At 44.8% G+C, this 15,299-nt stretch overlaps 4 protein-coding genes across 4 annotated transcripts; 1 reads left to right on the forward strand and 3 right to left on the reverse strand.

Moving 5' to 3' along the window:
* Positions 1-78: 78 nt before the first annotated feature.
* Positions 79-2,366, reverse strand: PADG_01135 (uncharacterized protein; the record flags this gene model as incomplete). The annotated part of the gene is made up of 3 exons (XM_010758321.1): positions 79-664; positions 723-2,028; positions 2,177-2,366. 3 exons carry the CDS (start codon positions 2,364-2,366, stop codon positions 79-81), a joined length of 2,082 nt encoding a protein of 693 aa, XP_010756623.1.
* A 6,768-nt stretch (positions 2,367-9,134) lies between these two features.
* On the forward strand, positions 9,135-9,362 carry PADG_01137 (uncharacterized protein; the record flags this gene model as incomplete). Its single annotated transcript, XM_010757834.1, has 1 exon — positions 9,135-9,362. One exon carries the CDS (start codon positions 9,135-9,137, stop codon positions 9,360-9,362), a length of 228 nt encoding a protein of 75 aa, XP_010756136.1.
* Positions 9,363-9,843: 481 nt separating this feature from the next.
* Positions 9,844-13,220, reverse strand: PADG_11217 (uncharacterized protein; the record flags this gene model as incomplete). Its single annotated transcript, XM_010758510.1, has 7 exons — positions 9,844-10,555; positions 10,651-10,800; positions 10,866-10,968; positions 11,996-12,065; positions 12,699-12,733; positions 12,812-12,961; positions 13,079-13,220. The coding sequence occupies 7 exons, from the start codon at positions 13,218-13,220 to the stop codon at positions 9,844-9,846; spliced, it is 1,362 nt and encodes a 453-aa protein (XP_010756812.1).
* A 558-nt stretch (positions 13,221-13,778) lies between these two features.
* Positions 13,779-15,165, reverse strand: PADG_01140 (t-SNARE syntaxin; the record flags this gene model as incomplete). Its single annotated transcript, XM_010758322.1, has 4 exons — positions 13,779-13,814; positions 13,950-14,528; positions 14,608-14,789; positions 14,904-15,165. The coding sequence occupies 4 exons, from the start codon at positions 15,163-15,165 to the stop codon at positions 13,779-13,781; spliced, it is 1,059 nt and encodes a 352-aa protein (XP_010756624.1).
* Positions 15,166-15,299: the final 134 nt, after the last annotated feature.

Here is a 15,299-nt window from a genome sequence, read left to right on the forward strand (position 1 = left end):
AAACCAATGCAAAATGCCAGAATAGACAATCGAAAACACCAAATAAGATAAAAAGCATTAGAAAAGGAGCATAATATGTCACTGGGGTGGAGGATATCTGCCCCCGTCATTGGGTACGGTCGAGAGCATCGACGGCATGCTTGGCACAGGCGGCAGAGTCTGTGCCGGTGGCATCCTTCTACCTGCTGCACCGCCACGGCCTCTGCCAACTGGAAGTTCGAAGTCAGGATTATTGCCCAGCAGCATATCCTGCCGCCTTTGCTGCTCGTGTTTACTCTCCACCTCCGCAGGGCTCCACTTGGGGTTTACCCCGCGCTGGGAAATGGAGGTGAAGTGGCTGGTTTCGCTGGCAGCAGGTGAGCGAGCACCCTCAGTCAAATCATCGAAGGAAGTACGCGGCTGGAGCTCACCAGGTTGGCCAGGGGTTAGTGCCTGTGGCAACTCCACTGGCTCCGCAAAACGAGGATCCAAATCTTCATAGTAGTTGTCCCTTGAGTTGGAGCGGGCGATTGGGGATTGCGTATTATCTCTTAAATCAATATCCAGACCTCCTGAGCTTGGTCTTTGCCCAGTGTGCGGGCTGGAAGATTTATCTGGTTCAATTACTGGGAGGGTTGGCTCCCGGAAGGATTCCTCCCAAGCCGCTCGCGGTGGGACATAGACCCTATATCAGGTTAGCTGCGAAACGACGATACGAGATTTCAGAAGCTTAATTCACTCACTCTTGTTCGCTGTACATGCTCTCTGGATTTTGAGGATTGTGCAAGTTAGAGTGTTGATCTGGTTGGAATCCAACAACCCCGCGAGCCCCAGAGTCGTCAGCCAAATTTTGAGGCTCACATCCTGGGCCAGATACAGGAGCATTGCCCAACGCAGGTTTCATCTCAATGCTAGAAGTAGATTCGGGTGGCACAGGAGATGGGCCCCGTGGGCCACCGTAGGAGCAGTGGACACGGCCGCCCATGTTTCCATATCCATGCTGGTTGGTAGGGCCGGGGCCGTATGGGCTGTACCCGTCTCCGGGCACAGCTGGTGGGTAACCTGGAGGCGGTCCTCGGCCCCGACCCATCATTCCCGGGCCCATTGGTCCACCTCTGCTGCCCATACCATAGCCTCCATGGGGAGATGGTCTTCTCGGGCCATTGCTCGGGCCATTGTACGGACTTCCTCGACCTCGCATTGAGTATCCTCCCCTCCCGCGTGGGGGACCATAACTAGGCCCACGGCCCCGTTGGAACCCCATACCACTGTTCGAAAATTGATTTCGCGGTCTAGCATCTGGTCTGGGTCCTCGCAAATAGGGTGGTCCAGAAACTGCAACTCCAGGTGGAAGGATATTGCCATATTCGTCCACGGGAGGGTTGTACGGCCGGCCTTCATGTCCAGCGAGGCTACGTCTATTATCTAGAGAACGGAAGTTGAAGGAGCCATCTGGGGTTACGCTGCTTGGGGTGACAGAGTTCAAAGGCTGCCGGTCATCATCGGGTGATCTTGAACTGGCTTCAAAGAGAGCGAATGTTGGAAGAGAGTCTGGGGAAGTGCTGTTACTAAAAGCAATCCCAGTTTGGTCCTTTACTGGAGCAGGAGGGTCCGGTTTTATAGCATTTTGACGGTTATAAAAGTTTTCTCCGCTCATTTCTGCATTTTCTGCAATCCGTCGTTTCCTAGCTTTTCGGCTCACGAGGGTCCGTCGCATAGCACAAGTGAGTACTCCACTTGCCGTAATCATGATAGTTGCAGCGAGAACAATCCATCCACCCCATTCTAGATGAGGAACAAACAGGAGTATATCAACGAGGAATGCGAGCAGTGATACCAGTAGCGTGGGGAGTAGAAGGATGAGGAGACCAAGAAGATATCGAGGTGAATGAGATGGGGAGTGGAAATGGGCTGCAGCCGCCAACCCGAAGCAAGTGAGGGTGAGGAATGCAGCAACTGGGTGAACGATCAGGAGGGAAGATAATGAGTGGCGGACGCTTGACGGGAGGCTGAAGTCGGAATCTCGGGAGAGATCGCCAAATGGGCCATCTACGGGACAAAGTGGTAGATCAGTATCAGTTCAATCTCAAACTACTCGGTCCACATATCAACTCCTTGATGTCCCCTCCCCTCCAATTGCCGCGTTGAGGCAGGCTAGCGTAGAAAAAGCGCAATACCTCCCCAAACACTAACTTACTTGAAGAATACCCCACGCGGATGGGCGTGCAATTATTGCCCACGCAATACCCAAAAATCCCAAATTTGATATTATCAACGCCAGCAAGGGGGATTGACTTGACAACGGGTGTTGACAACACCGAGAGCAGCAATAGAACGAACGCAGTGAGGAGCAGAACCGATAGCGGAGTGGCTGGCCGTAACATCATGGTGTCGCCAGGTCCAGTGGGGATCGCGGAAAAAGAGAAAATCTGCGGTACCCCTCTGTCTTTTGATTATTGCCGTCGATTCGGCAGCGCGGCACGAAAATGGGCGATACTGGAGTCTGGGTGGAGATGGAGATATTTGGGGACCATTGAGGACGGGTTTAAAGGGACGGGCCGACGGCTGGAGGTCGAACTTATTGCAGCGAGAGAAACGCCGGCAACGAATCAATCATCCAAGAGCAGAAGAAGCCTGAGAGCGGCAGTCCCGAGAGGAAAGACTTACGGTTACATTGGCGGGAAGGAGAGGCAGAGAGAGGGTGGTCCGACACCACCAAAACTGAGGGTCAATCCAGACACGCGGAAAAGGAGCTTTACCCAAACTAGCGACAACTGAGGGAAGACGGAGAACAGAGAGGGAGCGGATGGGTGGAAGGATGAAGGGATGAAGTTTAATTGAAGTCGGGATGAGGTTTGAAGATGAGAGGGAAGAAAGGGAAGAGGAAGAGGGAAAGATGACAAAACATCCCAGCCCGAAAGGCGGGCGGAGACCAAAACAAGGCTTTGAGCGGAGAGTACCCTGTTTGTAAGAGGGAGAGGCATTACGGTCGCATACGGCCAACGAGCGGCGTATCCACAGCAGAGTCTGCGGTAACTTTTCAGGTATGGTACAGGTATCTGCATCCTGCAAACCATGAAACCGGGGCAAACAAAACAACCAAGGCCCTTGGTTGGTTAAGGACTCTCTGGTATTTCTCTGCTTCCTTCTTGTACCCGTTTGACCGATTTATTCTCCACCCAGATAAAGATAAATTACGTATCTTATGGTGTTCCCGTGATGTCGTGTTGATATTCGGGAGTAGATAGCAACGCTGTTACTACAATTGTCATGTCGTTTCTCTATCACGGCTGGCTTGCATCGAGAAATATGGAACGGAGACTCCTGAATGTCTCTGCCCGTCTCATCTATGCGATTGGGTCCCGTTCAAATCCCTAGGCTCCCACAGGGGCAGCTAATATATCTTCCAAACAACAAGCGCAAAGGATCTTTCTATCGTCCAAAGCCAGTATCCATGTATCCTGCATCCCAAAGCAAAGAGATTAAACCAGAAATAAGTAAAAATATCTTACCATCATTTAATCATATCATCAGCATCATAATTCCCCTTGTTGAAATATGCCACCATAGATATTGCTATTAATCGGTCCATTAGTGGGGGAAACTCAATCCTAGATCCTGATCAACACCAACTTGCGAATCAACACAATTGTACTGATGCCAAATCTCACCAACCAACTACCAAGAGAGAGAAGACAAATGATTTCCTCAGTTGCGTTGACAATAATTATGACAGCTAGCATCTCTTAGGAGAGAGACTCTGAGAGTACAGCAGTTCCTTACAACCATCAGGGGCGAACCTTGGAATTCCCTGGTTCCGCCTGACTGGGGAAACGGAAGTGCGACCAGCACTGTGTACGCCGTCGGGTTCGGGTTATAGCATCGAGGACAACCCTCTTGATGGTAATAGCTGCGTCTCGCCTTTCATTCTTCCGCAGTGAGCCTTGTGTGTGCGCCCCTTGAATGAAAAATATCAATATGATCATTACAAGGTCCGGAAGAGAAAGGGAGCTCTCAGATTTACTGGAAGGCATCCTTAGGCACGGCTTCAGTTAAGCTTATTTTTGATCCACAGTCTAACACTCGGTTCAGGGTAACCTCGTATTTTCTCTTATCGATGATCAATAATATTATCATGTAATCGTGCCTCCGCGCACCCACACCTGATGTGGGTGCGCCACAGCGTAACAATAAAAACAGCATAATGATAAAAATATCAACTTCTTCATTAATCAATCTTTAAATATTAATATATCACCACCACAATGACCAATAAGATAGATGATCTTGAAAAATGTATTCAGAGTGCCATTGAAGTCTATAATGGCAATTGAAAACAGAAAATCCTACCTCTGGTGTGCAAATTCAACATTTTTTATCAATGTCTTCAAGCAAGAATCAATGAAAGAAAAACATGCAATGCAAAGACTGCACTGAACAAGAAGCTTAGCAAGAGCCAGGAGGATGTGTTAAAAGAGTGGATAGCTCATATGGACAGAAATAATTGCTCACTGACTGCAGAGCAGATTCAAGATAACATGAATTTCATTTTTAAATGTCATCATACTGATTCTTTAAACTCCCCATCTGTGATCAGCAAGATGTGGATCTATTGATATATACAAAGCTTGAATGAGTATAAAAGAGTTAAGCAGAAGACAATGAATCTGAAAAGAATTGCTGTTGAGAATATTATCTACATCAAGATGTGATTTGACTGTTTGAAAATCTTACTTCAAAAGTATGTGTTTCAAATCTATGATATCTACAACTTCAATGAAATTGACTTTCAAGAGATTCAAGGACATGAAGAATGGATTATTACTGCTTTTAAAGACTTTAATTCAGTTATAACTTCATCATATTCTTGAGAATTGATCACTGTGATTGAGTGTATTTCAGTAAATGATAAGATATTGAATCTCTTCATCATCATGAAATTCAAAACTCAATTTGAAGATTGATATACACAAAGCAATTTATCAGATGAATATATAATCATAACATCAGATACTGACTATATCAATAATGAGATTGACTTTGCATAAATTCAATATTTTAATAAGATCTCTAAAAAACATCAGCAAGACAATCATTGATTGCTACTTCTTGACAATAATGAATCTCATTTCACTAAAGAATTTTTACAATATTATGATTTTCACAAGATTATTCTATATAAATTTTCTTCACATTCAACTCATATACTGCAATCTCTAAAGTATATCTTTTCAGCAATATAAGCATTATCATTCAAAGACAATTAATCAAGCTATATGATACAAATGTGAGTAGTATGAAAAATATTAATTTTTATAAAATCTAGTTAATGTTCATAAAAAGACTTTTCAATCTTCTACTATTCAGATTGACTTTGTAAATCATGGTATTGTTTCATTCAATCTGCAATCTATACTGCTTAAACTAGATTCAAAGGTCTCTGACTACTCTGAGTTGCAAATATATGAAGAAGACTTCTTTTTACTGTAATCAAGCTGTTCAGATACTACTTCATCATAGCTATTCTCACTCAAAATAATTGAGAAGCTACAATATCACATTCAAGTGACAAAGAAGACAATGCAAGATATGAAGAATACACTTAATTTCAAATCACCTCATCTGAGCAATCAATTGAATAAGATTTTTCAAGGCAGTCTTGTTCAGACAGAACTCAATACTATTAAAGAGAGTGAGATTGAGAATTATTACCTTACAATCAAACACTGCAGCACTAAAAATACATATCAGTAGGTTCAAGTAGGAGGTATACTCACTGTCAGAGATGTGAATAGAAAGATTCTGTAATGTAAAGAGAAGAAAGCAGAAAAAGAACATTATAAGAAAGTCAAATATGTTGAGAGAGCTTTGAAGAAAAATACCACAGATTCAACTCAACAAGAGATTAATGATATGTATGAACATCTCACAAATAATACAGCTACTATAGATGATATAGATAAATTAATTATCATAGATTAGCAGTGTGGTGATGAGATATTAATTTTTGAAATTCTAATTATCCATATTTTTATCATTACACTGTTTTTATCATTACACTGTGGCGCACCCACATCAGGTGTGGGTGCGCGGGGCACGATTATTATCTATCTCTGAGGAAGTAACTGAGTTAACCCTTACAGTATAACCACGTTGTAATGAAAAATACTTCATTTCTGAAATTCAGAATGCCGCAATATCTCAGGATGATCTCGCAAGCCTAAAGTTAAGCCGTAATTTTTTGTCAACATTTCCAGGGTGTTTATGGAATTCGTCAACTCTTGCTGGAACTGACTATGGTAATTTTAAGATCACCAAACTTCCCTAACTAAAATCGACTGATTCAACCGGGTTCGACAGCGGTTCGGCAAGCCAGTTTCCTGCAGTGTAACCAAACTGCGAAGTTGCCAACGAGAGAAATATCGCAGGCTATTTATTTATAGTTAATTCCCCTTTGTTTTTACCGTGAAAAGTTGTATAGTTAACTACACACCGAAATAATAATTCAAATCCATGAGGAAACAGGAACAGTAGGGGTACCAAAGACAAAAGGGTAGATCCGGGGCTGAGCTTTGAGAATCATGAAAGTTACAAGTCATGTCAGCTGAGGTTGAAAAACAGGTACATGTTTGGTTGCAACCCTGTTGTTCAAACAAGTTTATTCGGCCTGGAGCTCAGCTCACCCACCGGTGATTGTTCCAATAATACTTCGTTCCAATACCAATTCTGGCTCCGGAGATGATATTATATATATGCAATATGCGATCAGTTGAAAGACCCTACTTTCCCTCTTTCAGGTGCAGGATATGGGGGTTAACAACTACTCCCTTCTCAGGGCAGGGATGCTTGCTTGATTTAATTGATTAATTGATGTCGGAGGAGGCGATGACATAAATAAGCCGATCAACTGTTAACTAACTAACTAACCATAGATAACCAGTTAAGTAACTGCTTGAATCGACCAGCAATATATCTCCCCCAAGTATCTGATTCGCTTTGAAAGCTTGCTTCTCAGTAACAAAGTTGATAACCAAAGCCTGTCCTAAAAAAAATTTCGGAACAAGAGCATCCAAGAACGAGGCTGTTAACTACCATCAAAAAGCCATGTGACATCGACAGCTATGAAGGTGGGATTAGTTACAGTTTCGGTCATTGCTTTGGTTATGCGATCTTTTGGGCTGGTCTGTAACAACAGTCAGTCTATGTTTGACAAAGTTGCCTTGCTAGGCTCGCAGCATTGCGGAGCTCTAACCATGCGCATATCCTCCTCCCAGCTCAGGTGTCAAGCTCCCGAAATTTTCAACTAACACTGAGATCCCGATCCATTCGTGTTGAGGCAGGCCAGAAGGGCTGATGGGTGTGCTACCAATTTCCTCAGCCAAAATGGACCAAGTTCTTAGATTCGATGGGGTCGAGCAGATTGACTACGTCAGGTTACCAACTTCATCTCGAGAGATGGCAATGCTTTTTCCTCTTTCTTTCGTAAATGATTCCCTCTCCCTCTCTTCCTTCGTCAAAAAATATCTCCACTCTACCACATGTGCTACAGCGGCTTCCCACCCGTCTCCACACGTTTCCTATCGATCATTCCAAGTTTCACACCCGTGGTGCGCTGAAGCCAACCTCATTGCTTCGTCATCGACTCACTAGAGATATTTGTTCTATCTCTAGAGGGTGGAAAGCACTTCGACTCGACAGGGCGAATCCAACACGCGCAGGCAAGGTCGCATATTTCTCCAGATGGACAAAGTAACGTGCTAGTCCATGCCGTTGAGCGCGAAGCAAAAATGGATAACAAATGTGTAACTATTCATGCAAACACAGAATGCTTTTGTTCTTTGAGACTACCAACATTAGGCAACTTATCATTTCCAGGGATCCTCTAACAATTTCGACGGACCTTTCAAGTCTCCCAAATGGCATCAGTGCTTCGCATCTTGCTTGCTTGCAACTGATGGGTCAAGTTTACGGAACATGTCATATGACAAGCTGTTCCTGCCCGGTGGAAAATCAACCCTTGGATCATTCCGCGGTCCCTAGAATAACTCCGAAACACCCAACCACGCAAGGGTCTGGATTGCTCCTCATTTACATCGGGATGTCGAGACCCTTATTTTTATTTTTTTTAGCCTTTTTCTTCCATTTTTGAAGTCACATTGGGCTTGTTGGATGAACAAGGGCCAACGGCTCTTGCAGCGGTATAATTTAATGCTTGCATTCCCAGAAAATTAGCGTCCTTAATTTCATGCACGGTGTGCTGCGAAGGCCTGAAGGGTGGCTGAATCAAACCAGCCACCCTTTGCCCCATAATTTTATAGGAGCAGCCAATCACCTTCGTATTCACATATTTCCTCCAGCGGGAAGAGCTTAATCTTCTTCCAAAAACTCAACCGTTGTCCTGAAGTCAAAATATCAAAACAAATGGTGATATAGACTCCATCGAGTCGGCTTGATATCCTTTGCCAAAAAAATCCTGTCTCCGCCAGGGATCAAAATGTGACAAAAGAAGAGTGATGTTAGCGTCCATCGGGGTCTCGTCGTCCAAGGTCCCAATTCTCTCGACACAGGGGCTTAAGTCAGAGACCCCCCTGGCGGTCAACGGGTCCCTTCAATTTCAGGTTATTCCGGGGTGGAGCCGGATAAATGGTCCTACCTGCTATATGCCTTTATCCATGGATTGATTGGTTTCCCCGACATTCATGAAGTAAACTGGGTTGGGATCTTGCATAGTCTAGACAAAACCTTTCCCTCTGATAATATTTCATGGCCTGAGTTGAAAAAGCAAACCTGCAAGAATAGCTGCTACCGCTGCTACCGCTGCTGCTGCTGCTGCAACCAAATATGCAGCCGATAAATGTTTCTGAACGTTTCTATTGCCTTTTTCTTTGTTCAAATCTTGTTAATTGCAAGTCTTTCGCTTGATTTACACCTTCCGTGGGGTATCAATGCCGCGGAAAACCATGATTGTGCTTCTCCAACACTCGTGTATGTTTTTTGAAAAACTGATGAAATTTGGACATAAGGGAGCAGACGGGGAAGTTTATTTTGTGGGCGGGGAGGACCAAAGGGAAACGCTATCCATATTTCTCCTTCTTCTGCTTATTACCCCCGCGTTACGACCACTTTTTTACCGGCTCCTAGAGACCAGTTTACCAATGAAAAAGGGGTTCCCCACGAAAATTCTCTGTAACTTTAGTCAGAAAAATGATGAACAAAAAGAACTGGCTATCCTTGCAGAGGTTGCGGAATCTCGTCATTTTTTCCAGCCGACGTCTCGCCTGAAGAAGAATATGTTACCGGATATCCAAGACGAGCTCAAGCAACTTGATCCTTCAGTGATTGGGTATCAGAGGTTAGAAGGAAGCTATCAGCAATCGTTGTGAAACTCAGGTATTTGATATAATCCTCTTTTGCTGGAGAATCGATTGCTGTCCCATCCCGCCGTCCTCAGCCTTTGGAATACCCATAATTCCCCCCTTTTCTTATTTGTTTTATCTGTCCTTGAATGCATTTGGCTCTTTATGGCACTCTCGCAATGCTTATTAATGTTTCTTCTCATGATGATTTCTCATTCTATCCTACTCCGTACTGAAGGACACAGTTAATAACTATGTGTCAGAAAATATAAATAAATCAACCAAGACATCAAGTTTTATTGTAAAACACAGCTTTCCAACACGGTGTTGCAACGAGAAGAAGCCCAAAGTAATAGAATATTACAAAAGAACGAACGGAAGAATCACATGAAGGGGAGGGTAAAAAAATAAAAAGTAAAATAATAAAAATAAAGGGTGAGGTGGGGGGAGGATTTTAGGCAACACGAAATGTCCTATATCCATGCCCGCGCAAGGGCTCGCGAAAAGTTCAACTCGAGGATTGCTGTGTCTTCGGTCGCTCGTTTAGCAAAACGCCATCTTCCTCCCAGAAGGCAGTCTTCTTGTCCCTTCCCTTTATCGACCCCGCAATATCAAACGGGTCAAAGATTGTCACCAGAAAGGGTCTATCATCAATCCAACCGGGTCCACTGAGCTCTGTTTTCCCATCCCGGGCCAAGTAGGTCACATGTGACCGCGGAAGGCAACTGGCAGGAGGATATACGTTCATCATGGCGGTAACGATTAGCATGGGTACACCGTCGAAGCACCAGAAATAAGCTTCGACAGGACCCATCGCAGATCCCCATCCTGCAAAGGTATCAAAAGCGCGAAACACATTCCGAACTGTGACTAAGCAACAAGCCAAGTAGAGGTTTATCAGGACTTTTCGTATTTTTAAATCGCGGATGTCGGCTCTGTGTAAGTGGCGGTGGAAAAAGGCGACAAGGAGGAAAAAGGAGATAAAGATAGGGATTTGCAGGATAATCGACGCCTTGATCATGGTGTTGCCGATATGTACCTTCGTTTTTGAGTTCCCATAATTTGTCGCCAGGGGTGCCCCGGAGGAGGCCAGGGTTTCCACTATAAGATCTAATCCAAGGAAGGTTGACATCACACGTCCTGGATGAATGGGTGACAGCCAGGGTACGTAGTACAGTAAACGACCGAAGATAATTGAGATGATGGCGAGGTATATAGGGCTATGGAATCCATTTGCTCTGTGTTAGAACAACATTCTCGCCCATAAACTATTCGTCGATAGAATTAAAGGCAATTGACGACGCAATTGACTCACGGAGCGCAAAATAGGAAAACCGCTGTGGAGATGAAGAGGTCAAGATTCCCGTAGTGACCGTGAGCCGCCACTTCACGAAGGACATAGCCAATAGCAAAGACCACGCAAATCCATGGCAGCAAAATGCCCATCCGCCACGTCTTATATTTCCTATACAATCAAGTCAGAATATCCAGTGTTCTCGTCGTAGAGAGAGTGCGTAGCCGGTTTCATACATGTTGTTTTGCCATAGGTGCAGGCCTCCTGAAATAAACCAAATAACGGCAAAAACAGTGGGGACTCCTATCACCGGCTTGTACTGGAAGTAGCTGAAACCCTCTGTGACTGACAGTTAGTAAAATTGTTCGGGAATAGGAGACCATATTTCTCCTCCAGAGTCAATTGGAACGTATGCCAGTACCCGGCTTATTCATTTCGAAAATTGCCAATTAAATAAATCCCAAGAAAGGTGATAAGTGTTCGTCAGAATAGCAGAGTAGATAGAGAGGCCTTTATGACAGCGGCATCGCTTGAGAATTGATAGATCGAACGAGAAGAAAACTAAAATGAATGCTCTCTGGAAAGAGACAATTGATACAGAATGATTTCGCCATGGCTGCGACTTGCTGAGAGGTATATATATCCTTCCCCCATCTTGAAAAGAAACTGAAGTTATGAAGCAATAGACGATGCATTCTGATATCCAGTCCATTAGGTCGGCGTATCTAGCCGTATCGTATCGGGAAGGACATCGTTTAGGCAAAAAGCTTCAGATACGACGAAGAGAGAGCAGAACGCCTCACCAAGCTGGCATATTTTGGGACATGAGGAGTCATTCATGATTTCGAGGAGGCAAATGCCAGTGTAGACTCTCAAGAAAAGCTTTGGAGGCTATGTCTCCAACGTGTATTCATTCTAAAGGTAAGCATCTTTCAATCTTTGATGCCGACCCATGGATTAATGAATGGTTGTTAAACAGACAAGGCGGTATCAGCCCGCATCATTTTAACTCCTCATGTTCGTTAACTAACTAGGCAAAATACGCCATACGAAATACGAGGAAATGCGCCAAATGCTCAGGATGAAGCGTATCCCAAAAAGCAACCTCGATTGATCCCTCCAAGCGGCTTATTCTCAAAGCTCGTTTTGAGTCCATTAAACAGGAAGAGAATAGCTGTATACCCGTCTTTATCTGGAGTTCATATCGAGTTCACTTAGCTCGCTGACCATTGCACTGCGCCATGCTTAACTGATGATACATCAAGGTTTGTGTTGAAAAGGGCGACACTCAAAACGAGCACTCCGTGTCTTGTCATTCATAAACACACGTTTTGTTTGTCCCTCGGATAAGTCAACAGTTGTGTACCTATCAGCGTATCAGCCATAGAGTCGAATCTGTCAGCAACGATTTCGTCGGGTGGATCTCGAATGTCACCCTAATATGATTCTGTCGTGTTTCAAGCATGCATGGTTGTCATGTCATATTTTAGTGCGGATTTTGTTCGCGTCTTGCGATTTATGGTTCAAGATCATCAGGACTAAAGTCTGGACTGGAGCGCAGTTGTACTGATGCAGGTTGATCTGCCGTTCCTTTGGCGCCCGAAACCCGGATATGGCATACGAAGGTGTTTTACCCCCGAATTTTATTCCATCCACTAATTTTTGTCACCAGGAAGAGAATATATGATTCGAGAGAGCGCTGCAATGTCTGTTGCATTATCACATTAGATTGGAGGAGGGAGTGCCATCGTTCGCTTCCACATCTGCTACCTCCATTTTGCATCCTCCAAATGTTGACGGTTGAAAATACGCTAGCGCTTGGGTCATATGCTATACGCGCTGCCCAAGTCAAAAAATCCAGGTAGGCCTCTGAACATGCTGTACAAACAGTCCTTTTTTGAATTTTGTCCCTAAACCAATTTTCCTGACGCCTTCTTCCGTTGATAGTATACGTATCAGAAACTCAGGGAAACCTCATAGTTGTATAGTGATATGATCTGGCCAGCCCATACCAGATATGTTGGAGCCTTGATACAGTGTCTGCTTCTTTGGGCGATAGGCTATCTCACCTTCCCGCTGCTCCCCCCTCCACAGGCAGGAAGGGCTGTTGTTGGCAGTTACAATGTCTTGGAAAACTCGGTCAACACTTCCCAAGGCCACCCCGAGTCTGGTACCTATACACCAAGATCTGCAAAAGGATATTCAGCCGAAGGGTTCTTCTGTCGTTCAATCCAGACAAGGCACTGCCCCATCGGTGGGTTGCACGGCACAGCCTTGACGACTTCCGGGTGTCGAACATAGAACCTTAGAATGTCCAGTTCATCCAATTTGGCTGCCGTGAAAATCATCGGTCACCACGGCGCGACGCTGGTATAATAGGACTATAAACCATCACGAGATTCAGCTTGTTTAATCAGCAGCAGAGATAAACAGCGTAGCGTTGACCCACCTTCATTCCTGAAGCATGTCAGAGGACACAAGTATGCCTTCTTCCTCTGACGTCCGAGGCGCGGGGGAATCATGAACGCAACCCAAGGACATTTGCGAGTTTCCTGCCTATTGAGTGCGGCTGTTGATAGGGGCATGGCCATGGTTGATCTCTTCTTTCTCCTATGAAGTTGTGTCACTCTCCACTATCTATTCCTCAGCATCTCCTTGTGTCCTGCCGCTGGGCATTTCATTTCATTTCCATGAAATCCTGCTCTATAGTCATCGGACAAGAGAGCGGTGATAGTGTTGAGCGAAGATCATTGATAATAGGTTGGGCAAATTAAATATATAGGCTCATAGTAAAAAGAGAAGTTAGAAAGGTGAAAATAAAAGGGAAAAATAGTCTTTTGATCTTTTACAAGTCTTCAAAGGAATTAGGAAAAAGTAGATCAGAGTAAAACCATGTTTGACAATGGCGGCTACGAAATTGAAGCCAAAGTTATATAAGTCGACAATGCTAAAGGGTCAACCAGGAGCAAAACCCAAAACCTTGACGCCCAAGGTGCGCAAAAAATTAAAATTAAAATTAAAAAAAAATAAAAAAAGGGGGAAAAGATAAAAGAAAATCCCGGTAAATAGAGCTTTGAATGAATACAACCACAACGCACTGTACCGCAAGGAAATCTAATAATATATATTATGAGGTAGACTAGACCGCTCTAGCCCGATATTAGAACCCATAGAAGGAAGAATATCTGGAGGTTCATGTTAGCACATGCCCAAGTTTAAAATGATAGGTGTTCTTGAAATATAGCAAGGGGCCCTGTGCGATACTAAAAACACCAGGTGACTAACGGGTGAAGATAAAAATCGTGGTCAGTGATACATACCATCAAAACGCCAAACATTTTAGCCACCAGCCATCGATTTCCTGAAACGCGAGACCAGTACTTCAACAGTTCCCTGTGTGCCCCTTGGACGTTATCCACCACGTCCTCCGTATTGGCATCGATCCGCTGGATCATGTCCGATTGCTCGCTAACCATCGTCGCCAACTGCCCGAAAATCCCACCTAGCTCGTTAATCGTGCGCTCGATGGCTTCTATGGCTTCCCCCCGTGCTTGGATGTATGAGTTGGAGGACTGTGCCTCTTCCATCATTAGCATCTGTCGGTCTGAGGATATTCCTCCCTGACTAAAGGGGGTAGAAGACGACGATGGTTCGAGGCTCAGGAGGTCAGAAGAATTGGATTGAAAGGCGCTCGGTTGTGGGCTTCGAGTTCTTGGGGCATTGTAGAGTGGGGAATCTGAGCGTTGGGGATCTAGTGCTGACCGCGACTTGGAAGAGACAGAGGAGACGAAATTTTCTGTTCTTGATCGTGAGGCACGGATGTTTTGGGTTCTGACTTCGAGGACTTCTTTGAAGTTTGCCCCAACGTCGGCTAGTTTGCCTTGGAGCATAACCACAACCTTGGGTATAGAATTTAGCTACCATGCATTACATATATTATATAAGATGGGGAAATGATGAAAGAACTAGACAACATACGTTGTCGTTATGCTCCCCTTCCTGATCGGTTTTACTTCGCGAGGATTTCGGATGTTGGGCGAGTGTGAGAGACTGTAGAGAAGCGATTTGGGAATTTAGAGATGCAAGATCTTGCTTGATGACGCATGTGAGTTCCGAGATTTCAACTGGTCGGTCATCGAAGAGGGTTTTGCGCTTGGCCACTATCAGGATATCAAATCAGTCGATCGACTTCTCCGAAAATATTTTTATATTTTCACCCTGCCTGATATTTCAGAAACACCTGCCGGAAATACTCCGTTCGCGAGTTAACTTACACATAGCTAGCCTTTGCAGCTTTGCCATCGTCCCTGTAATTCCTCTTCCAATCTCAGCTGCTCTTCTTGCGAATTCCGACCTGGCGACTCTTTTCTCCGCCGCTGTTCCGTTTGGAGATCCGCTTGCCTCTTTACGCTGGGCATTTGATAGTAAAGTTTGCCGGTGTGCACTAGCTTTTGAAGAAGTAAGGCGTTTCTGGGCCTGTGCGAGGATAGACTGGAACTCGGGAGTCCGATCCTGGACTGATGTCGAAACTGCCATTGTGGGTGATGGGTAACAAGGTAAAGGGGTGTAGAGTTAGGTTCGACGGAGGACTTCGAGGCAGGACGACTCTCTTAACTTTGCGGAGGGTGGAGGGGCGAAATGCGCACCTCTCATATCCGGGGAATATGAGG

This window comes from Paracoccidioides brasiliensis (genome assembly GCF_000150735.1).
Source record: "Paracoccidioides brasiliensis Pb18 unplaced genomic scaffold supercont2.1, whole genome shotgun sequence".
Taxonomy (NCBI): domain Eukaryota; kingdom Fungi; phylum Ascomycota; class Eurotiomycetes; order Onygenales; family Ajellomycetaceae; genus Paracoccidioides; species Paracoccidioides brasiliensis.